The sequence below is a fragment of the Nuphar pumila genome, chromosome 4, assembly GCF_984573655.1.
Source record: "Nuphar pumila chromosome 4, dmNupPumi1.hap1.1, whole genome shotgun sequence".
Classification (NCBI taxonomy): domain Eukaryota; kingdom Viridiplantae; phylum Streptophyta; class Magnoliopsida; order Nymphaeales; family Nymphaeaceae; genus Nuphar; species Nuphar pumila.
This window is the reverse complement of record NC_143252.1, coordinates 113,202,101-113,227,947: the sequence shown is the minus strand read 5'-3', so window position 1 is coordinate 113,227,947 and position 25,847 is coordinate 113,202,101. Positions and strand designations below refer to the sequence as shown.

Genomic DNA, 25,847 nt, shown 5'->3' with positions numbered 1-25,847 from the left:
TATAATAAATTAAAACACAATTCAAGTTATAAAACTAACTAGCAGAAAAATATTTTGGATTCAAATTCAGGAAATGCAATTATTTTTATCAATCTAAATGCTAGATCTACTGAAAATGAGTGAATATATTCTCAAACTAGATTTTTAGAGAGTTTGTCAAGATCCTTAAACAGGCCACGATTCATCGCAACAGTCACACGTAGCAGTCAAGATAACTCGCCCAAGTGGAAGGCGAAACAAGTGGACAACAACTTCGACAAAGACTTGCATAGGGCTTGGACAAAACATGATACAATACAACAACTCAATGGTGAGATCTTCAAATGATTCTTTAATAGTACAGGGACGATCCTTCAACAACAAGGCAAGGTTTTCAGCAATACAGAAGCACATCCACAAGTTAGCTAATGCTTCTTTTCAGCAACTCACAAAACAAGGTTTTTGTAGCTTTCTTCTTCAACTTCAAAGGGGTTCACACAACCAAAGTGGATCGTCAAAATAGTTGGTCCTTCACAAAGGATACAACAACAATATTCACGCTGGGAGTGGACTCCAATTTCTTCAGCAAAAGTTGCCAAAGAGAGGAAGCCTTCATTTCTTTTTCTTATTGTTTCAGATTTCCTTTTTTATCAAAGAGGAATAGGTTGCATGATTTTTTTGGGGCTTATATGAACTCAGCCCAGCTGACTTAAGGATGGGAGGTAGTTTTCCAAGGCCACATGTCCCTTGGCCAATGCATGTCTTTCTCTAGAAAAGGGTCATGAGTGCTCCCAAGACCACCCATTGAAGGGCTAATGAGAGAATACATTTTGAATTGGTTTTTGTCCTTTTATCAACAGCCAAAATTTATAAACATAGCCATTCACAATTTTTTTAAACTCTCTCTAATGCCTTCACATAGTCACCTTTCACATGACCAATGGGAGGGCCTAATTTGAAAAGGCCTTAAAAAATCCCCCTCATGTTTTGTGAAATTCATTAACCCTCTTTTGACTAGGTCAACCACCTCATACGAGGTCCATATTGGTCCATTCATAGGGGCACCAATATGGATCGATATATGAAGAATTGGATCTTGGGTAAGATCCAAGGCTTCAAATGGATTTCAAAATTATCTAATATTTGTTTAGATAAAAATTAAAATTGCAAAAACTAAAAATCTACCCAATAAACTCATACACTCTCTAGCATCCCAAAATAATCTTACCGGATATCAGAACTATCCAGATTCGTAAGATTCGGCACCTAAAAAAATAAAAAATAAATCATAAATGATTTTAATATTTGCAAAAAATATAATCACCACATAAGGTCTTTTCTAAGAAGATAAAAAACAAAATTTCTTAGAAATTAAGATATGCCAAAATGATGGATTTACTTCGAAGATCCATTTGGACCCGAATAGGCCTGAATAAAATTGGATCTTTTTAGGGTATCACATCTCAGATCAGGTATGGAGAGTTGGATTTGCCTTTATCTCTTCTTCAATGCTCTGGTACTCCAGATGCTCTTCATCATCCCTCCAAGTTGAAAAGGCTTCGTCCATAGAGTCAAATCCTTGTCAAGCATGTCGCCATGGTACCACTCCAAATGCTTGACATTGAACACATCGAAAGTCTTGAAATGTGCTGACAGCTTCAACCTATAAGCATTGTCATTTATAATGTTAGTAATTTTGCAGGAACCAATGCGCTTAGGCGCTAACTTACCAAGCATATCAATTGGCAATCTTTCTTTTGTTAAAGTAACCCACACAAGATCTCCAACTTTAAAAATTACCAGTCAGCACTTCTTATCATAGATATATTTATACTTACATATGCACTCTTGTAGTCTTTGATGTACCTATTCATGAATATCTTGCAAAAAAGAAATACGATCATGTATAAAATCTAAAAGAAGTCCAATAACAATAATAGGAGTTTAATCCACATGAAAAAATGGGTTAGAACCATATAGAATAAAAAATGGACTAAAACCAGTAGATTGATTCACAAACATATTAAATGTAAATTAAGCTTGTGCAAGGATGTGTGGTTAGGACTTAGGTTTGTCATTTATTAAAGCTCGCAATAAATTTTCTAATGACTTATTAACAACTTCAGTTTGACCATCCATTTGTGGGTGATGCACAATGCTAAAATGTAAAGAGGTGCCTAGCTTTTTTCAAAGTTGCCTCCAAAAATGACCAACATCCCTATCTGATGTGATAGTTTAGGAATCCCATATAACTTATATATTTCCTTAAAAAATAAGTTTGCTATATGGGAGGCATCAATGTTTTTTCTACATAGTATGAATCTAGCCATTTTTTAATACCTATCTACTACAACAAAAATAGAATCTAATCAATGCAAAGTTTTAGGCAGTCCTAATACAAAATTCATGGTTATATCCCGCTAGGGTTTCTTTGAAATAGGTAAGGGTAAATATAATTTTGTGTTGGTAACATTACCTTTTGCTATATGACATGTATGACATTTTTTTATGAACTCATTCACATCTATTTGCATGGGACCAAAAATAAGTCGAGGAAACTAATTTCAGAGTCTTGTCTCTACCAAAATATCTCTCATTATATAATTCTGAAATTAATCTAAGCCTAAGGGAAAAATCATGGATACAAAGCAAATTTTCTTTAAATAAAAACCCATCTACCAAAGAGAAATCATCATGATTATTTTCATTTATTTCATTAATATTTTTTGAATAATAGTTATCATTGGCATATAATGAAGTAAACTCTTCAAAATCCCAGATATACAATTTCATGGTAGAAAGTAACATATTTTTTTACTTAGCGCATCAACTACCACATTATCCTTTTCCGCTTTATGTTTCAAGACAAACATGACTTCTTGTAAATATTCGACCCACTTGGCTCTACGTGCATTCAGTTTATGTTGACCATTGATATATTTTAATGTTTCATGGTCAGTATATAGAATAAATTCTTCATGCACTAGGTAATGTTGCCAATGAATCAATGCCCTAACTATAGCATATAATTCTTTATCATAGGTGCTATATTTAAGCTTTGCTTCATTCAACTTTTTACTAAAGTGGGCACTAGGTTTGCTTTCTTGAATCAACACAACTCCTATGCCCATGCCAAATACATCACAAGATAACTCAAAAGTATGTTCGAAACTAGGTAAAGTCAATACAAACGTGAAATAAATATAGGATTTCAAAAGCTCGAAAGACTTTTGGGCTTCAGGATTCTATTAAAAGGTTTTTCCTTTTATGCAATCTGTTAAAGGGGCATCAACATTGCTAAAATATGGGCTAAACCTCCTATAGAAGGAAGGTAAAACATGGAAGCTCCTAACCATAGTGATAGAGTTTGGCACAAGCCAATCTCTAATAGATTCAACTTTTGCTTGGTCGACAAAAATTCCTGCAATCGACACTATATATCCTAGAAATAAGATTTCAGTAGCGAGGAACACACACTTATCTGTAGAAGCATAAAATTGTTCCTTCCTAAGCATGTCAAAGACTAATTTTAGATGATGTAGGTGCTCAAGTTCACTATGGCCATAAATAAGAATATCATCAAAGTGCATAACCAGGAATTTTGCTATATAGGGTCTAAAAATTTGGTTCATTGTCCTCATAAAAGTGGATGGGACATTTGATAACCCAAATGACGTCACAAGCCACTCATAAAGACCATCACGAGTCTTAAAAGTTGTTTTACACTCATCATCTAACTCTTATTTGGTGATATATGCTTCTTAAATATAACTTGGAGAATATCTTAGATCTTGTCAATTAGTTTAACATATTATCTAATATAGGAATTGAAAACCTATACCTGACAATGATCTTATTGATAACTTGACTATGAATACACATTCTCCATGTACCATTTTTCTTAGATACCAACAGGGCAAGGATAACAAACAGGCTAAGACTTTCTCGCACATGTCCCTTCTCTAAAAGTTCTTATACTTGTCTACAAAGTTCTTCATACTCTGTAGGACTCATTTTATAATGTGGAGCATGAGGAAAGACTGCTCTTGGATGAAAATCTATATGGTATTAGACATCCCTAAATGGGGGTAGTTCAACTGAAAGTTCTTTAGAAAAAATATCCTGAAAATCCTCTAATAAAGGTGACACTCTAGGGTAATGACATGAGGGCTAGGCTCATTATGAGGTGCATCGACCGACAATAAAACATAACAGACATTGGTTTGTTCTAAGGCTTCTTGAAGTTCCTATCTTGCCATGAATGCACTAGATAACTTAACCTTTGATGCATAATTTTTAGTAGAAGTAAGGTGGGATTTAGGGGTGGTATATGTAACTGAAGATGTAGAAATAGATGGTGTAGAGGAAGATAAGGTTGAAGACAAGGTAGGTAAATCCCTAAAGGGCAACAATTGAATCTTTTTCCCCTCAAATAAGAAAGAATATGTGTTAGTTTGACCATTATGAATGACCAATCTATCATATTATCATGGTATTCATAAAATTAGATGGCTAGCATCCATGAGAAGTACACCACACCAAACTTGATCAAAATAAGTATTTTCTATAAAGAATTTGACCAAACACTACCGATCAACACGAACATCTACGCTTTTTTGGAGTCATAACATTTGATAGGGTCTGGTATGAGTCTTGGTACCCAACTTTAATTTTAACACGACCTTTAGAGAGAGAACATTTTCATCGTATACAAAGTCTATGATGAACCTACAAACATTACCATCAATGATACAATCAAAGTCAAAGATGTGCATACTAAACCATCTATCATTCGCTTTCTAGCAAGGGGCTAAACACACTTGTCTTGGAATGAGGGTGTCTCCTCTATCAGGCAACAACAAATCTTCTTCCTCATCCTCCTCAACTCTTTCTTCAAGCTCTTCATTTTCTAAAACATAAATAGGATCAAATTCTAGATCAAAGTTTGATTCTTCTTCCTTGTAAATGCCTTCAGTAAATAAAACTTTCTCACAACATTCTATGAACTTATGACCAAACTTTCTATAAATATAGCACTTAATGGGGACACTGGAGCTAGTCGGCCTAGAGTGTGATGACACATGAGCATTCTGGCTCACCATCCTAGGATGGATAGTGGCATTAGGGTGTCGGTAGAGTAGGACAATTTTATTACTCAGAGTCACTGAAGCCCGGATAGTAGTCTTAATTGGCTGACCAACCTTAGTCAAAGCCTTTCGTTGGGAAGACTTCTCTTATTGTCGAGCTCTCTGATGAGCTTCCGACATGATCCAACACTTAACAAAGTTTAACATATCTTGTAAATGAAAGTTTATTTCACCAATGTATTTGGACACTAATTGTTCTTCACTTTCTCGAATATCAATTCGAGCAACCAAATCATGAAACTCTTCAGTGTACTGGTCGACAAACTTTGTACCCTGTTTTAAGTTTTGATATTTCTAATAGACCTCGCGATGATAGTTGAGAGGTAGGAATTAAGCACATAGCTTGTGTTCCATATGCTCCCAATACTCGTTTAATGTGCGACCTTGATGCCTACGTGTTTGCTTGAGCTATCGCCACTAGGCTGCAACTCATCCCTTTAGCCTAAGAGCAACTAACCTTACTTGCTTTTCTTCAGGGACTTAAACTCAAGAATTTTCTTAACCTCGTTTATCTAATCCAAGAATTCTTCAGAGGTACCCGATCCCTGGAATTCTAGAGTTTTAAACTTTATGCCGAATTCCCAATTCGACCTTCTATGCTGGTTTGCATTTCTATCGACTTGTGTTTGCCTATATGCATTAAACTCACTATCTATATCGTACATGCTAGTTTCATAGCTTTCTCGAGATTCATGCATACTTTACTCATGTTGTCTCTCTCTCACTCTCTATACCCCTCTTTAGTGAGTTCCTCCATTTTTCTATCCAATTATTTGACTTGTCACCATAAATCACGGTTTGCATATCTAAGGTCATGATTCTCATTTTCAAGATTGGGCTCACCTCGACCACACCCATTCATTCACCCAGACATGACAAAAATACTCGTAGGGGTATTCTAAGATTAGGATAAACCTTAAACAAGGCTCTGATACAAAAAATGATGTGGATCCAGCAAGAGGCCAATTCACGATCCAAGATCCAACTGGATCTTGATGTGCGAGAGCTAAACTGGATGGTTTGGACGAATAGTTTTTAGTGCAAGGTTGTTTGGACCATGTTGTGCTCCAAATTAAAGGACAACGCCAAAGCGGGTTCTATAGATGACATATTCCTTTTTTAACGACTCTGAGAACATGAAAATCTGATTACTGATGGCCGATATATGGATTGGACACTAGATCAAATGATCGGGGGGTCTACTAGAACTATCCAGTAGGGATAAGCCAGAATGAGACTATCCTTTATGGATTCAATCAAAGTTTTGAACATGAAAGTTGTAGAAAATTTAGTTTTGAATCCAAGAAAACTAAAACCACTCAAATCGGAGGTCGTATGACTCCGATACAACCCGAGAAAGAATCATGCATGAAACTATTTCGTTAGTTCCAAGACACTTTTGACCATATAGATGATTGATTAAGCAAGTTTGTCAAATATGAAAGTTGTAGAAAATTTAATTACCAAATCAGAGAAATAAAAAACAATTGAATTGGAATTCGTATGACTCCGATACAAATCAAACAAGGAGTTGGATTGTTACAATTCTGACAGTCACATGAATAATTGTTTTCTCTTTTACAAACTATTTTTGACAAAAAAATGATTAAATCAACCAATATGAAAAACATATAAGTTGTAACCACAAATGTTAGCTTTCCAACAAGCTATCATAGGTAATTTTTTATAGATTAGAATAAGAGACATGCCACGAATGGTGTGACCTTGTCTGATACATAGACAATCACAGAACCGAGTGATGTATACACGATTTAATAGTCTTTTTAGTTTAATCCAATTTTAAAATTTGGGTTTACTGTTCAACTTGCACACACAAGCACTTCTAATCATATATTCTTTAATATAAAAAATCCTTCCTCCTCATCTCCAACTTTGGTTAGTCTAGAATACATTAAAACAAAGCTCAAGTTTTTCACCATAACAGTCAAGTTAACTCGCCCAAGTGGACAACAACTTCGGCAAGAACTTGCGCAGGGCTTGGATGAAATGTGGTACAATACCACTCAATTATGAGATTTTCAAATGATTCTTTAACAGTACAAAGATGGTTCTTTAGCTTTAAGATAGGGTTTTCAGCAACACAAAAGCACAACCACAAAGTTAGCTAATGCTTCTTAGCAACTTACATAACATGTTTTTTATAGCTTTCTTCTTCAGCTTCAAAGGGGTTCACACAACCAAGGTGGATCTTCACAACAGTTGGTCCTTCACAGAGGATACAATAACAGTATTCACGCAGGGAGTGGACTCAGGTTTCTCCAGCAAAAGTCGTTAAAGAGAGGAAGCCTTCATTTCTTCTTCTTGTTTCTAGATTTTTTAGTTAAGGATGGGAGGTGGTTTTCCAAGGCCACCTCTCCCTTGACCAATGCATGTCTTTTTCTAAAGAAGGGTCATGAGTGCTCCCAAGACCACCCTTTGAAGGGCTAACGAGAGAATACATTTTGAATTGATTTTTGTCTTTTTCTCAACAACCAAAATTTATAAACATAGCCATTCACATTTTTTTTGAACTCCCTCTAATGCCTTCACATAGTCCTTCACATAGTCATCTTTCACATGACCAATAGGAGGGCCTTGTTTGAAAAGGCCTTCAAAAATCTCCCTCATGTTTTGTGAAATTCATAAATCCTTTGTTGACCAGGTCAACCACCTCATGTGAGGTCCATATCGGTCCATTCATAAGGGCACCAATATAGACTCATATCCAAAAAATTAGATCTTGGGTAAGATCCAATGCTTCAAATGGATTTCAAAATTATATAATATTTTTTAGGTAAAAATTAAAATTACAAAAAATTAAAATCTATGTAATATACACCCTCTAGTGCCCTAAAATAATCATATCTTATACAAAAACTATTTGGATCCGTAAGATCTGACACCTAAAAGAAAATTACACAAATGATTCCAATATTCACAAAAAATGGAATCACCACAAAAGGTCTTTTATGAGAAGATAAAAAATACAAATTTTCAAAAATTAAGATGTGCCAAAATGATAGATTTACCTCGTAGATTTATTTAGCCTCGAATAGGCCAGAATGAAATTGGATCTTCTAGGGTGTCGCATCCCGGATCAGGTCTGAAAAGTTGGATTTGCCTCCAACTCGTCTTCAATGCTCTGATACTCTAGATGTTCTGCATCATATTATCTCCCAAACCTGATCTAAGCTTCGTCCTACCCTATTTTCAGTATGACAAAACCTAAACCTAACAATTTGGTATTTGGGCGGGTTCGGTATATCTTGATAAGTCGTATACCCGACTCATTGAGAGTTCTAAGTGTCCAGTTAATGGGCCAAGCTCCATGCCCATTGCTCACACTTGTTCTTCACTGAAAATGTCAACTGGACCCTGCTCGTTAAGTTCCTATCGGATCCATGCCAGATGTTCCCATATCCATATCTAAACCGTACGTTTATCCCAAACCCGAACCAGTTTGGTGGCCTGAACGCCTTCACGTTTACGATATTTGGTTTCTGGTCCATTATCTCCAGAAACCCTAACGTCTCTCTCTCTCTCTCTCTCTTCCTTGCGGTAAGTCACGACTCTGTCTTCTATTCTGCAGAAAATCCATTATTTTATCGCTTTCCACTCTCAATGAAACCCTTTTTTCCTCTTCCAATTTCCAGAAATTCTGGTTATTGATACCCCATTTTGGTTCTTCTAGGTTTTTCCCGTTTTCGTTCCTCATAGATCGGTTCTTATCGTAGTTCCTGAATCACCAAATCGTTTTCGCTAGGGTTATGGTTTTGTTGAGAGGTTGATTCGTTGTTGTGATAAAGATCATCCAGGAAAACAAGGGGAAAAGGAGGTTTTTAAGAGTTTCTACGCGAAGCGCCTCTTGTGACACGATACCAAATTTTCAGGAACTCGGCGTCGTCTGGATCTCTGAATCCCAAAAGTTAGGGTTAGTGTTAGGGTTCGGATTTAGGGTTTAGGGGTCGATGGCGGACCGCGGCGCGACGGCCGGGCGGCCGATATGGATGAAGCAGGCGGAGGAGGCGAAACTCAAGAGCGAGGCGGAGAAAGACGCCGCGGCAAAGGCGGCGTTCGAAGCCACCTTCAAGGACGTGCAGAATCCGGCCGATAAGGAAGCAGCCTCGTCCGATAGCGAGCCGGAGGATTCCGGGACACTCGAGAACAAGCCCGTCGGCCCCATCGATCCGGCAAAGTGCACGGCTGCCGGGGCTGGTATTGCGGGTGGGGCGGCATGTGCTCCCTGCTCCTTCGTTGTGGTCGCGAAGGATTCTGACGGCCGGAAGATCCCGACCGGCGGCGCGCAGCTGAAGGTGAAGATTACTCCGGGCGTCGGGGTCGGTGGGTCCGAGCAGGAAGGAGTGGTGAAGGACCAGGGCGATGGCACCTATACTGTGACCTATGTGGTGCCCAAGAGGGGGGACTACATGGTGAATGTGGAATGTGACGGCAAGCCGATAATGGGGAGCCCATTTCCGGTGTTCTTCTCAGCTGGAACACCTCCAACGACTGGAGTTCTAGCCCCGTTTCCGACCACGTCGACTTATCCCAATCTGGTGAACCAGACTATGCCCAACATGCCCAATTACACGGGTTCGGTATCAGGGGCATTCCCTGGATTGCTGGGAATGATCCCGGGTACTATTTCTGGAGCGTCTGGTGGGGCTATCTTACCGGGGATTGGCGCATCACTAGGAGAGATCTGCCGGGAATACATGAATGGGCGGTGCATGAAAACAGATTGCAAGCTCAACCATCCTCCTCATAATCTCCTGATGGCTGCACTTACGGCGACTACTACACTGGGAACAGTTAGTCATGTGCCAATGGCACCTTCTGCGGCTGCAATGGCGGCAGCTCAGGCAATCGTTGCAGCACAAGCTCTTCAAGCTCATGCAGCTCAGGCACAAGCCCAAGCTCAAGCTTCTGGAAATTCATCAGGTTTGCATAATTCTTTGTTTCATTTTTTGTGTGCACTTCTATTATTGCGAGTATGTCTTTGAGTTTCTTGATAGTGTGTTTCTTATCCTTCTGCATTATAACTTTCAATTAGTATTTAGTCTTTTTTAATGAGAACCGTTTTTTATCTTTAAGATAACTGCATTTTAAATGGGGATTTAAGCAATGTTTATGTCATATATGTTCTATAATCTCTTCAGGTGGTAAACCAGCATGCACTTGCACGCAGATGTGGTCATCCTCGTAGAGACTTGCATTCCTATGTATGAATGTGTGAATCCCAATAAGCAACTCTCATGCCAGGCATTGTTTGTTGTTTTCCTTGTATGCTTTACATGCTGAATTATAAGCAAAGCTGATGATGATGATATTTGATGTACTCAAACTGAAGGGATCCAGGATTAAGCTTATGTCGCTAGGCATTAATGCTGTGAAATGAGACATGGACACTTAAAAAATCTTGTTAACTTAGCATGTACTACGCTGCAATAGGGAAGAATCTCTACATCAATGGTGTGAGTGCGATTTTGTGAGGTCGACGGCAAAACATGTTGATATGAAGGGGTTGCAAACTTCAATGTCGATACAATAAGTAGTTGCATGATTTATGTTCCTAAATTTCAAGTAGCAAATTTCCTCTTGAAAATCTGTTTTCTTTGACCAGTTAAAACGTTATGCTTTTTATTTTGGTATTCTTAAGAAAAAAGGAGATACAAGAAAGTACATTGCTGAAATGTGCTTTAACACCATTCCTCTGGGTCTCTGATTTAGTTTCTTGCATTGATTGTGTTGGTTTTCCACAGCACCATAGATATAATTCTCATTTCATAACTCTGGTTTATGCCATTTCTTTTTGTGGAATCTCTTTTCTCCATAGAGAGAAAAATAAGTTTAGCATGCAAATATGAACATTCCTCTTGATTTGTGATAATGTAGAGTTGTGAACTGTAATACATATTTGAAAATTCTTACTAACATGGTTCTGAATGACCCACAACTGGTTATGTGTTTGTTAAGCATTTGTGTTTTCCTTCCCTCTTTTTTTGGGATACACTTTGCAGAAAATTTTTATTATTTTCCTTGATCTGCTCATTATTTTGCCTCTTTGAAATGTTCTATGGTGGCAAAGAGCATACAACAGTTGGACAATATATCGTAGTAAAAGAGAGAATGTGTGGATGCCATAAATTTGAGGTGCCAAATATTATACTTATGGAGTCCTATCATATTCTTATTTTCTACAGTTTCATGTGTGCTGCGCTTTATGCATTAACTTATTTTCTTTAGATACCATCATCTTGTTTTGAAATCATATGCATATGAGACTATATCCCATGGATACGGCTATGGATCTATGTTACTGCGACGCGACACTTAGGGTGCCATACCCATGTCGACACGGGTACTGGTACCTGGACACGACATTTGCCATGTCCTATGTTATCCTATCTTATATTATATTATATATTATATTTTCATTATATAATATATATTTTAGATATATAATATATATTTTCAGTATATATTTTAGATATATAATATATATTTTCAGTATATATTTTAGATATATAATATATATTTTCAGTATATATTTAGCCGTGTCCCTGTACCCACATTTTTTGGAATTGCCGTGTCGTACCCTCTGTACCCGTACCCGCACCCGTACCTAGGTGACATAGCTACAGATACATGGATAGCCATTTTATTGATGTTTCCAGTGTGACTTGTATTATAAAGGGACATGGAACGACAGTCAAAATGGAGTATCCGTGTGACATTGATCTGAGACCAGTGTGGTCCATTTCTGCCATCATAATTTTCTCATCATAAAGACAAAGACAAAGACAGAGACATGCTTTGGATTGTATCAATTTGATTAAATAATCTTTCAGTTATTGAAAGTGGTAACTGCTGAGCTTTGCCACATGCATACGACCATGGGATGGTAGGATGTGGAATAGAAATATTTTGGTGTACTTTTGCATTAAGGACAGTTTTATTGGGGAAATAGTACTGCAGTAAAGACAGTTTGAACTTGTGATATAGGTTCTTACGAGAGAAATCATTGCGGGGGCACTGGACTGAGTATAGTTAATTTAGGGAGGTCACTTTGTCGATAAAGCACTAGATTATGGTATGGGGGTAGGTGTACTCGACAAAATACTCACTAGAGTACCACTATTTTACTGCTATATTTTTCACTGTTGGGTTTGGAAGTCTGTTCCATCTTAGGGTGTAGCTTTTTGGCAGTTGATGGGAGTGTCAAACAGTTTTTTGTTCACACCTTGGCTCTGGTCAGGTTCTTCTTTTACCATTTGTTTGTTTTTTCTTAGTGTTCAAATATAGGGTGATTGAGAGAGTGGGAGAGAATGATAGAATTACACGTGTTTTCATGAATTCATGTAGACACTCAGATGTTTCAACACCAAATTAGATATCCTCTAGATGATCTCTGACAGGGCAAGAAGCTTGCATGATTTCAATGTCCATTAACTTGGTGGCTAACTGGCAATTGAATCATGATATCCAAATGTGAACTTATTAAGTATGCCTCCTGGAGTTTATTGATGTGATGTGGCCTTCATTGTTTAGTCTTATGACATTTATGCTGTTTTCTCTATGCTAATTTAATTGCATTCTGCAAGTTACTTGTAATATTGATCAACCCTAAATGAGATTGTGCTACATAGAACGTAGGCAGATTGGGCAATTAAAAGTAGCAAAATAAATGAGTAACAAGTTATACCTGAAAGGGATTGTGCTACATAGTGTAAGAAAGTATGCGGAAAGGTATAACAAGAATGCTTAATGCATTCACACAGTCCAATGAATGGACAAATCCAAACCCACAATGAGGAATATAGAAATAGTCCACTAAGGGACAACACAAGAAGCCTTCAAAGAGGCAACACATAAAAATATATGAACTTTATTGAATGAGGGCTTGAAAAGCCATGCTTTACATGGGGGGAATGCCCCTCTATTTATACACAAAGGAGAGAGGGAGAGAGTGAGAAAAAGTGAGAGAGAGAGAGAAAACCTTGGTAGGCCCAAAGGGGACTCGTTGGCCCCCCAACGATCACATTTGTGACCGTTGGGGGTTCAACGACTCCTTTGGTTGGGAAATAAAATAAAATAAAAAATACAACAACAAACAACAACAACTACGCCTTCATCCTAAAACAATTGGGGTCGGCGATATGAACCAACAAAGAAAATCATTATGGGTCTTCCACATGAATCCTTCTCCTCCATTCATTTCTATCCAATGCCATGTCCTCGGTGAGGTTCAAAGCATTCATATCCTTTCTTATCACCTCCATCCATGTCTTCCTAGGCCTACCCCGACCTCTTTTAACTAATATATTTTCCCATTTCTCCATCCTTCTAACTGGAGCATCATTAGGCCTTCGTCGAATATGTCCAAACCACCGTAAACGATTCTCTCTCATCTTATTTTCAATGGGTGCAACACCTACCTTCTTATGTATCTCCTCGTTCCAAATCTTATCTTTTATTGTATTTCCACACATCCATCTCAGCATACACATCTCAGCTACACTCATTTTTTGAATATGATGTCTCTTGGCAGCCCAACATTCCGTACTATATAGTAAAGCGGGCCTAATAGTCGTCCTATAAAACTTTCCCTTCAACCGCAATGGCATTCTACGATCGCACAACACTCTAGTTGCACTCTTCCATTTCATCCACCCAACCTTTATCCTATGATTTACATCTCCATCAATTTCTCTATACTTTTGAATGATAGATCCCAAATATTTGAAAGAATCATCCACCGGTATTTCGTGCTCACCAAGCTTCACTATACTCCCATCACTACTTCGTTGCTTACTAAATCGACATTCCATGTATTCTGTCTTACTCTTACTCAACTTAAAACCTCTTGCTTCCAATGTCTGTCTCCATAATTCTAACTTAGCATTAACCCCAACTCTAGACTCATCAATCAAAACAATTCATCAGCAAACAATGTACACCACGACACATTTTCTTAAATTGATCTCGTAAGCTCATCCATCACTATAACAAATAGGAAATGGCTTAAAGCAGATCCTTGATGTAACCCAACCGTTATAGGAAAATTGGTTGTCACCCCTCTACAAGTGCGGACATTGGTTACTACTCCTTCATACATATCTTTAATTATACTAATGTACTTGAGAGAAACACCTTTCTTCATCATTGTCCACTAGAGAACACCTCTAGGTACTCTATCGTAAGCCTTCTCCAAATCAATAAAAACCATATGCAAATCTTTGTTCCTCTCTCTATTTCTCTCAATAAGTTGTCTAAGAAGATGTATAGCTTCCATAGTTGATCTTCCAGGCATAAAACCAAATTGATTCTCCGATATCATGACAATCTTCCTCAACCTATACTCAATCACCCTCTCCCAAAGTTTCATAGTATGACTTATGAGTTTTATACCACGATAGTTTGTGCAATCTTGTATATCACCCTTATTCTTATATAGAGGCACCAAAGTACTCTTCCTCCACTCATTAGGCATCTTATTTGTTCGCCAAATCTTGTTAAAAAGATTTGTCAACCATTCTAAACCTTTCTCTCCCAAGCATTTTCAAGCCTCGATAGGTATACCATCTGGGCCAACAAAATAAAATAAAAAATAGAAAAATGAAAAATAAAATAGAAAAATGAATAAAATAGAAAATAGAAAAATAAAATAGAAAAAGGAAAAAGGAAAAAGAAAACGGAAAATAAAATACACGTAAAAAGACTAAAATGCCCCTAATGTGCAAAATTACAAAAACACCCTTTATCGGATATATATATATATATTAACACCCCCCTCAAACTTTGCATGAGGATAACGAAAAGTTTGAAGATACAAAAGGAGGGTTTCAAGTCTTCAAAAAAATCTTCAATGAAAGTCATCAACTTTATAACATATGAAAGAACTTTGCAAATGTCAGCCTTTAACTGTCTTTAATGATCATCCCCAAGCTCCTTTCACGATGTACCATAGATGCTTCTTTCATCCAATCTTGAAGATCCTGTGGAACAAGCCAAAAGAACTCAAGTAAAAAGTATGTTTGTATCTTAATCAAATAAGAGATATCAAAAATGGATAATAGACCATAACATTGATTAAGAAGGACAATGATTCAAAAGATATTATATGCATTTTGACTGAGTATTATGGAAAACACGAATTAAATTTAAACATTGATAAAACACACTAAGTTCTTGAAGAAAGATAAGTGCACAAAGGCCACACTAAGAACATTTGAACAAAAATATCTCTAAGAACCATGTAAAAATGCCTTCAAAGATGTGCACTTCAAGCACCAACACCACAAAGGAATACGTGTCCAAAGACACACCAAGAACACTTGAATAAAAGTACCCAAAGGTGCAAAGGGGACACCCACAAATGCAAAAGATTGAATCTCTTAGAATAGGTGAGCACTAAGGCTCCCAAAAGCATTCTCACAAAGGGTTTTATCAATATTTGGAAGTAAGGAGTGTGTGCACGGAGAACACTCACAAGTGCACAAAGACACAAAATATGAGATTTGTATTAAGATAAAAAAATTTTTCATGTATTAGAAATATATCTAAGAAGACACTGTTCACACACGAACAAATTGCTCCCAATGTGTATAAGAGCATACGAAAGAAAGCATGTTTAACACACATAAATCAACAATAAAGAGCTATTTTTTTCAACACAAGATGAGTTAATGATTTCTCTCACATCTTAGAAGAAATTCTATGCCAAACAAATGCCATATGTGAATTGCAAGGACATGATCTAATTAAAAAACATCCACCCAAGAGTCAAGAATGAATATTATTTGAGTAGAGAACCTTACTCATTGACGAATTTCTCACTCAAATATTTACAAATGCAAAAACCCACTAGGTGGCCGAAAAACATAAGCACTTAATATACAAAATATTTGAATCCCCTCATAGGTTAAATGCCAAGATGTAAAATTGATTTTCAAATATGCATATCAATGATATGATCCTTTTATCCATAAATATTTTTCTTTGCAAGTAGTAAGGATTAAGAAAAGCTGATTTAGAAGGAAATCCCATATGATATATGGGGATAAAAAATAAATTAATAATGAAATTTTGCAAATTTCAACAATCGTTTATCCACTACAAGCAACTACCCCATTAGTCCTTCAAAACCCATAAATCAAGTGTATAAGCTACTAGAACAAGAACATAAACATAATGCCATTAAAGGCCAAAGACACACACAAAGGTGTGTATAAAACACCTCTTGTCTACATATAATAATACTTGAAATGAGTGTATCAGCGACAAAAACAAGAAACTAAACGCCAACATGGACTAAAAACATCTCTTGTCTACATAAAATGACACTCAAAATAAAGCATGTTTAGTTACTAGAACAAGAGTACCAAGCCATCCATGAGCTAAAACACACACGAAGGTGTAACAATACATCTCTTGTCTACATAAAATGATACCTGAAATGAGTGAAAGAAGCCAACCATGGGCATACATCTCAGCGACTAGAACAAGGACACAAATGCCAACATGGACTAAAATTACACACAATAGTGTGAATCAACGTGCCTTGTTTACATACGATGACACTCAAGACAAGTGTGTTAAACTACTAGACCAAGAGAACAAAGCCAACAAAGGGCTACCAACACACACAAAGGTGTGAACAATATGTCTTGTCTACATATGATGACACTTAGATAAGAGGTATAAAAGTGAAGACACTTGAGGCAATAAAACTTGCAATGACCAACATTTAACAAATTATCAATTTCAATATATCTTAAAACACTTATGGTTTCAAACTTTAGACATCCATCACATGTATACATAATTAAGAGCATCCATAATAAAATCAATGGCCAAAATAAACGAGTGACACACTCATAATTAGAGATCACATAACAAGTCATTTTAGAGTCAAACTATAAGTGATAATCTAAAATGACATAACACGATGTGCACATAACTCACCTCAACAAACATCTCTAATATAACAATAATAACGCCAAACAAATGATGCATTAAATAACATGTGATGGACAAATATAAATGCCATAAAAAGGCATTAAACACTTAAGGGAATCATTTTCCAAATAGAAGATTTTACAAAGAGGGCTGATTTGAAAAATCAAATCAAAGGTTCAATATAATCAATCACAACAATATGCCTCATAACAACAATTTTGCATAAACACGAATTATGCTTAATCATGATCAATTCTTCAATTTATACCAAAAAAGACTTATCATGAATCATTAAGCAAAACAATGCATATGAAATTTCTATATCATGTAATAAGAGGAAGCTCACGAAAGCTCTCTTTTAATGAACACAATACAACATGCTCAAAAAGGCACACATAAAATAGAGAAAATATCTCATTAAAGTGGGACGGAGCCCACACAAGAAGATGATTTTGAATGCAATAGGTTCAAGAATGAACCAATAAACATGCACATAAAGTGCGAGTAGACACACCCACTAAGGGGTGAAGCCAAAAGAAGGTTATGAAATTATTTATCATAATGCAATCACATTTTAGAGAACATTGAGTTATCATGTAATGAAGCAAAAAGTGGTCTTCTACAAATGCTCTTCGAACACTCAAAAGGAGGCGTCTAAAAGACACTTTAAGCAAAACCCATAAAAAGGGTAAAAGAGGAACACCACACATAAATAAAAAATTTTATTTATGTAAAAGAATGCTTAAAAGGCATTACAAAATGGTTATCAAAATGTATTCAAGACAATCTAGAGATGAAAAAATCTAGAACCATTCTCAAACATTGAGAACATCTTAATGCTATCAATTGTAATACAAAAATACATATTTTCAATATTTTCAAAAGATGACACACGAGAGTTTAACAAGTAACCAAAGCACATGAATAAAGAAACCATATGAGAGACTAAGTGCATACATTCTCATAGAAAAAGCACTCATGCAATAATTAAAGCCACATGTCTCATAAAATAAACTTGCTTTCAATCAAGTTTAAGCATATATGCAAGTGATTATATAAAATTTTACATCTTTAAGCATGTAATGAATCAAGAATTTCAAATATAAACATGCATGTCTATCAATGATGAAATACAAATTGTATTGACGATTATCATATATATATATATATATGTGAAAAACAAGTTTATATTTTATAAAATAAGACATCATTATCAAATCATTAAGATAAGACAATGATTGATGAAACATCTAGAATTAATAATTCATGGTTATATATATATATCAGAGTTATTTTCAAAAAGGCTTCAAGATTCAAAACATACTACATATATATAGTTTTCTTAGACAAGTTCAATGATGGTTAAAATACTATTTTAGAATTTTCAAAAACCATACATTTCCTTTTTTATTTTAATCATGCAAAATATAAACATATATGTATATGTTTACATATATATCTATATATATTCAATGATAGAGAAAAAATAAGTGTTTTTCTCATGCATAATGTATGGGCGCAATACTTTAAAAGTGTAAGAATACATGCCAAGTAATTCCAAGTAGAAGGAAGAGAGATAAGAGATAGCAAACACTTCATCAAAACGTAGAGAAAGAAAAGAGGTAACAAATACTTCACCACTTTTTCGATTTTTTTAATATCACGCTTCCCGATGCACCGAAGGACTAGTTTGATTATAATCGAGCTCTGATACCATGTAAGAAAGTATGCGGAAAGGTATAACAAGAATGCTTAATGCATTCACATGGTCCAATGAATGGACAAACCCAAACCCACAGTGGGGAATTTAGAAATAGTCCACTAAGGGACAACACAAGAAGCCTTCAAAGAGGCAACACATAAAAATATATGAACTTTATTGAATGAGGTCTTGAAAAGCCATGTTTTACATGGGGGGAATGCCCCTTTATTTATACACAAAGGAGAGAGGGAGAAAAAGTGAGAGAGAGAAGATCTTGGGAGGCCCAAAGGGGACTCGTTGGGCCCCCAACTGTCACATTTGTGACCGTTGGGGGTCCAACGACTCCTTTGGTTGGGACCCCCAATGCAATGCATTAATTGCATTTTACAATAAATAAAAATGAAAAACGAAAAATTAAATACATGTAAAAAGACTAAAATGCCCTTAATGGGCAGAATTACAAAATACCCTTTATCGTGTGTGTGTATATATATATGATTACATATATTTTAACACATAGAACGTAGGGTTTTGGAAGAAATATAGAAGTGATGCAGTTCTTCAAAACCTAGGTCTTCATCTCAAAATCTTCTTGAAAATAGAAGGAACAAAGGTGTTTTGCCCATGAATCTGTGATAAAGGACAAAAATGTCCTTATAACCATGCCCTTAGGCCGTGTGACAAATTAGGCAACCAAGGGATTCATGTTGAGTAGGCAATGCCTGGTATTGCATTTAACTACATAATTATTATTTATGTAGAGCTATGCCACACGGACACTCCATTTTGCGCTCCGTACCTGTGTTGACACGCGTGTCCCCATGTCGACACTTGGTCATGCCATTTTACCCTCCGTACATACAAGTTTGTATTCAATTTATAATTTATAATTTATAATTATATTTTCAATTTTAAACTTTATATTTTCAGTATATAATATATATTTTAGATATAGCATATATATTTAGATTATATTCAGTTTATTTTGTATTTATGTGATACTTAATATATATATATATAGCTGTCCCCGTACCCACATTTTTTGGAATTGCCGTGTCGTACCCTCCATACCCGCACCCGTACCCAGGTGACGTAGATGTAGAGTTTCGGTGTTGTTATTTAGGAGTAATCGCTCTCTCTAGTCTTCTTCCAATTGGGGATTGCTGAGAATCAATGGATGTTACTTTTGTGTCAAAGACTAACTAAAAGAAATAGATGGTTTGCATTATTTTACAGTATAATATGCACATTTTCATGTGCCCACTTCATGTAGAGAGCATTAATAAATCACCAAAATTGTTTCCCCCAAGACCGTTTCAGAATATGATATTGATACCTTATATCAATCAATACCACTAATGATGGTTTACTAATTTTTTAAAAGCGCACAAGTAGTGAATCAGTGATTGATTACTCTCCGGGATATTTTGGGAAAAGAAAATGTTATGTTAGGCTGGAATCAACAATGGCCTAAATGATATATGAAAAACTTGAGAATTGGAGGGCTTGATCACAGGATGAGATAATGATGAAGGCCACATAATTTGGAAAAAAGATCAATGGTGTACAGAAGATCATAATTGTTGGTCCATAGTCATCAAATATTTTACCGCATTTTTTAATGTTTTCTGTTGTTAAAGTTTTTAAAATAACAAACCCTAAATCTTTTGGTAAATTGACAAAGTTTGAAAAATAAACATATGAAATGCTTATTGTAATATAATATGAATAATTTAGTTATTTATTACTTTCAATTTATTAGATATTTCTTAGTAATCTCTGAGATTCTTTTACCATTAAAAACAACTTATTTTCAAATCCATAAAAGGAAAACCTTCAGTGATATTATTGTGACCAATATTGGTTGGATTTAATTAGATCTGTTCATATCTGTATATATGAATATGACTAGACCAATTGCATGTAAATCTGCAAGTGGTTATACTTTGTTTGGAAATTAGGCCTTATAGGGTTGAATCTGGATAATAGGCCCCTTATACCTAACCTATTCGTGGTATCAATTATGTGCATTCGTGTGAAATTACATGTATATGCACTTTGTGTGTGAGCATTATAGCAAGGGTTGCTATAGCTGTTCATAACTTTCTTTCTGCTTGCTATGCAGGGTTTGAAAACTAGAATAAACTTAGAGCTTCTGTCACCCTAATGAGTACAGTGTTAATCATGCAAGGATTGATATAGGTTTCTAAACATTTTGCTGCCTATATCGTCTCATAGAAACTAGAAGTATAGATTTATATGAGAATGATGTATACAGTCATCTCTTTTGTTTTCTGTCTTTTCTTTCCAAGGCATTTTCTTGTTCTCTATTATTTGTTATCTATTTGTTAATAGATATTGTCATAGTTAATTGGTTGACATTAAGAGTTAGTATGCATTATTTAATTACCTAAGGAAAGAATGCTTTTATTAAGTCATGTTGTTAATTTTGTATTTTATTTTGGTGCATTATGCTGCATAGAACGTATACATTATGATCTCTATCCTTTTTCTCAATTAGTATGTCACTTTTGATATCTCTGTCAATTAGTATGTCACTTTTGATATCTTAGGTGCTGCTCTGTTCACTGTTGATTCCAGTTGATCTACAGGTGAATGGATGCACGCTTTCATGCCTACTAATGGACTTGTGTTAAAACTTGGTGAACATGCATTTATTTTGTGCAGGATGTAAATTTTTATGCAATTGTTGGCAGTGTTTTGGATAGGAAACTGTCAGATTCTTCATAATGTCAGTAAAAGATGAGTCTCTCTGGGCTGATAGAATTCTTTTTTCCTTTTTTGTCCCCTTTTTTGTTTGTTTGTTTCTTTTTTTTTTCCTTTTTTTTTCTTTAACCAGGTGTTCTACAGTTAAGGCAGGCTTGAATTTGGATATCACTGGGTCCAAGAGGAACTAAAGTTAATAAACCCAGAGCTGTGGCTCAACCGCACAACCATCTTACCACTTTAACTTTGACTGGGTTGGCATCTTGTGCATCATCTTTATAGTGCTGCCACCTATTGCCTGTTTTTATTGTCTTCCTACCTTGGAAGTCTTCAACTTTTTCCTTATAGGGTTGGAGGTGATTGTCTTCAGAATCTGAATTGACCGTTCCTTTGAAAAAAAAACACAATTTTAAAGAAAAGAAAAAATAGTTGATTCCAAGATCATATTGGCAAACTGCCTTCCATAGGACATCCACTTACCGTTTTTAAATCACCTTTGACACATTTTGTCTCATGTCAGTGTCATTGTTCATTTTTGTATCTTAATAATGATCATTAACATGGAATACATTATTTTTTGTTAGGAGGTTCCTCGAGCAAAGTGGGGAAGAGTGATACCCTGAAAAGAACATTACAAGTTAGCAATCTCAGCCCCCTTCTAACTGTTGAACAGTTAAAACAGCTTTTCAGCTATTGTGGGACCGTCGTTGAATGTAGCATTACGGATTCAAAACATTTTGCATATATAGAATACTCGAAGCCTGAAGAAGCAACTGCAGCCTTAGCCTTAAACAACATGGATATTGGGGGCCGTCCGTTGAATGTTGAAATGGCAAAGTCTCTTCCTATTAAAACGAGTCTCCTTAGCTCTTCTGCACAGCAATCATCTTTGTCTCTGATGATGCAACAAGCAGTTGCCATGCAACAAATGCAGTTCCAGCAGGCCTTGATTATGCAACAAACTCTGGCTTCACAGCACGCCGCAAACAAGGCAGCATCCGTGAAGTCTGCTGCAGAAATTGCATCAGCCAGGGCTGCAGAAATAAGCAAGATGTTAAAAACTGATGGCAATGGGAATGGGGATGATGATAATGAACCAAACAAGAAGCAGAGGTAGTCTTTCTTGCGGTGTTTTATTGTTTTTTGATATTTCAAATTTGTGCATCTCCATAGCAAAATATCTGTCAACTTCTCATCACAAATTTTATTTTTTCTTTTATTTGTCTGGCACATTTCATGACATACCATTCTACCTCCAATTACATCTTTTGATTGGTGCATGGTTTTATTACCTTTGTTGATATCCATTTAGCATATTTCTTTTATTTCTCATTTGTTTAGATCTCTTGATGTTACATGTTCTGATTGTGATGGTACTGATTTGAAACACTAACTGAGCAGGTCAGACTCCAGCCCTCAGCCAAGATCAAAGTCCAGGTCAAGATCACCCATCAGATATAGAAGCAGCCGGCGCTCCCACTCTACATCTCCTTTAAAAAGGCATCGGCGCTCCCGCTCTGTATCTCCGTTAAAAAGGCATTCTAGGGAGCGGAGATCAAGATCTCCGGTGAGACCTCGACATCAGTACAGTAGCTATGTTTCTGAACGACAGTCTTTCAGAGGCAAGACAAGTAGCTATCCAAGATCCGAAAGGCATGAAAGGGAGAGATCACGGGATCGTTATTCATCTGTTTCAAGAAGAAACAGGAGCAGGAGTAGGACTCCTCGCACAAGATCATCTCATGCTGGTTTGAGGTCACCAAAGTATCGTCGAGAATCAAGATCATCTCCAAGGCGAGCCTATGAAAGATCTCCTCGCCATAGTAGACGCTCTAGATCTCTATCAGCAGAAGGCAGGCAATATGATAATGATAAGAGAGAGGATGGTAAAACCAAGAAGTTGAAAACAGATAACAGAAAGCATGATAAAGCTGATGGTGTTAAATATAAGTCTGCAACAGAAAGCACACTTGAGACATCTCGCAGTGGCAGACATTCCAGATACTCATCACCGGAGCATGGGTGTCAACTTGATGATAAAGAAGATACAACTAAATCAGAGAAGTCAAGGAGTGTTGTTAACTCTAAATTACCCAAACCTGATGACGCTGCCAAGGATCAAACTACTGCTGAGGATGCTTTGCATGATCCTTATTTAGCATCACCTTCCAATACCAGGCGCTCTGGATCTTTGTCACCAGAAGGTCGAGATCAATCTGATAATACTAAATGTGGTAGTAAACATGATAGATTGGTTACAGATCTCAGGCAACTTGGTGAAAATAGTGAGACTAAAAGAGATCAATCAATTAATGAAGAAGATTTGAGAGGCTTGAGGGAAGATACCTGTTCTAAGGATGGGCCGCCCCACTATGGATGTCATGCTGAATCTATGTCAGTTGAAGATGGTAACCTAAGTGACGCAGATGACACTGACAAATTTGAGAAGTCAAAAACAGATCTAAGAGAAAATGGTAATGCTAACAAGGCCTTTGAAGATAAATCCTTCATTGAGGAAGAGTTTGCAGACCGAAAATTGGAAGGGACTGAATCACGTAGGCATACTTGTGAGAAATCAGATTCACAGTATTGTGAACTCACTAAAACTTATGAGACTATTGATGATCAATCTATGGTTGGGGAAGGTTCAAGAAATTCTGGAGGTGATGATGCAAGTAAATCTCAGTATTATGAGAAATCAAAATCAGTTTGTGGAGAACCTGATAAAATGGATGAGATTATCTGCAATTCCGTTGCTGAGGAATGTTCTGCAGCTTTGAAAGATGATAGGAGCAAACCTCATAAGCATGCATCTGGGAAATCAAAGTCGGATGGTATAGTACCTGAAAAAGCTGATGAGATTATTGATAGTCCATCTAATGCTGAAGAGGACTCGAGAGAATTGAAAGATTACAGGACCAAGTCTCACTATTATGACAAATCAAAGATAGGTGATGGAGAATGTGGTAGAACAGATGAGGCTGTCACTGATAGACCTGATGCTGAGAAAGTTTTGAGAGTGTCAAGGGATGATAAGCATAAATCTCATCGACATGCTCATGAGAGATCAAAGCTGGATCACGGAGAATTTGCTACAAAGGAGGGTTCAAGTGGATTGAGGGATGAGAGAAGCAAATCTCATAGATCTAAAACACATCACAAAGATCGTGACAGACATAAAGAGACTTCTGGTGATCGATATATTGATGAAGATGGGGACTCAAGGGATGATAGGAGGTCTCGTGGTCATGCTTATGAGAAATCCAAATCAGACCGGAAGGAGCGATCCAAACATTATGAGACTGGGGACAGGTCCATCGCTGGCGATGAATCAAGAGATTCAAGGAATGATAATAAGAGATCCCATAGACATGATTATGAGAAGTCACGGTCCGATCACAGAGTTGGTGATGACCGTTCAAAAGAATCAAGAGATGATTGGAGCAAATCACATAGACGTGGTCATGAGAAGTTGAGGTCAGATCACCGAGACATGGTCAAAGATCAATCAGGGGAGGAATATTCAAGAAATTCAACTGATGTCAGGAGTAGGTCTCATAGGCGTGCTTATGAAAAGTCAAAATTAGACGGCAGGGAACTTGAGAGAAGTAAGAGGACCATCAGCAACCAATATGCTGTTGAGGAAGATTCTGAAGACTTGAGAGAAGATAAGAGTAGGTCTCATCATAGACATGCTAACGGGCAATCTAGATCTTTAGCAGCTGGGGATGATTCTGATCCAGATCAACAAAATGATTTTGAGAGATCAAAGAAGCTAAAATTGGACTACCCCACCAAGAGTACCACCGATAAAACTGTGGATGCCGAAACATTTATGGACCCGTTGGCCATGAAGCCTCGAAGACACACTCATGAGATGCCATCATGCCATGAAGATGGCCCAAGATCCCCATTAGTGGAGCAGCAATCTGATGATGAAGGTATCAGTGGACCTGGGAAGTCAACTGATGGAAGAGATATCATTAGAAGCAATGAGGAAGCCACTGAATCTTTTGTGGAGGGGGATGATTAGTGAGATATATGGTGAAATTTCATAAAGCTGGTTAGTGAGATATATGGTGAGATTTCATAAAGCTGGATAGCGAGATTTTTGGTGAAATTTCATGGGTGGTTGCTACTCAGTGGACACATCCTTTTGTGTATTTTGCTGCTGATTTTTCAGAATCTAAATGCGGACCTTGTGGTTAGCTGTTATTGAAGTTTGTGTTTTTGTGCTAATTCTTCATAATTAAGCAGGACGTGGCTTCTGATAGAAACAATTGTATCTTTGTTTTTAAACATGAGCCAAGATTTTCATGAACCCTGAGAGT

The 25,847-nt window shown here is 36.6% G+C and overlaps 1 protein-coding gene across 1 annotated transcript; it reads left to right on the top strand.

Annotated features, from left to right (window-relative positions):
• The first annotated feature begins 8,627 nt into the window (after positions 1-8,627).
• LOC149840636 (uncharacterized) lies at positions 8,628-25,837 on the top strand. The gene is made up of 3 exons (XM_090003233.1): positions 8,628-10,067; positions 22,101-22,629; positions 22,918-25,837. Exons 1-3 carry the CDS (start codon positions 9,095-9,097, stop codon positions 25,547-25,549), a joined length of 4,134 nt encoding a protein of 1,377 aa, XP_089859359.1. The 5' UTR covers positions 8,628-9,094; the 3' UTR covers positions 25,550-25,837.
• The last annotated feature ends 10 nt before the right edge of the window (positions 25,838-25,847 follow it).

Excerpts from the sequence above, each read along its gene's own strand:
- LOC149840636 (XM_090003233.1), top strand. The coding sequence starts at position 9,095 with ATGGCGGACCGCGGCGCGACGGCCGGGCGGCCGATATGGATGAAGCAG. Across the intron at positions 10,068-22,100 it reads AGCTTCTGGAAATTCATCAG|GAGGTTCCTCGAGCAAAGTG; the intron begins GTTTGCATAATT and ends ATTTTTTGTTAG. Across the intron at positions 22,630-22,917 it reads GAACCAAACAAGAAGCAGAG|GTCAGACTCCAGCCCTCAGC; the intron begins GTAGTCTTTCTT and ends CTAACTGAGCAG.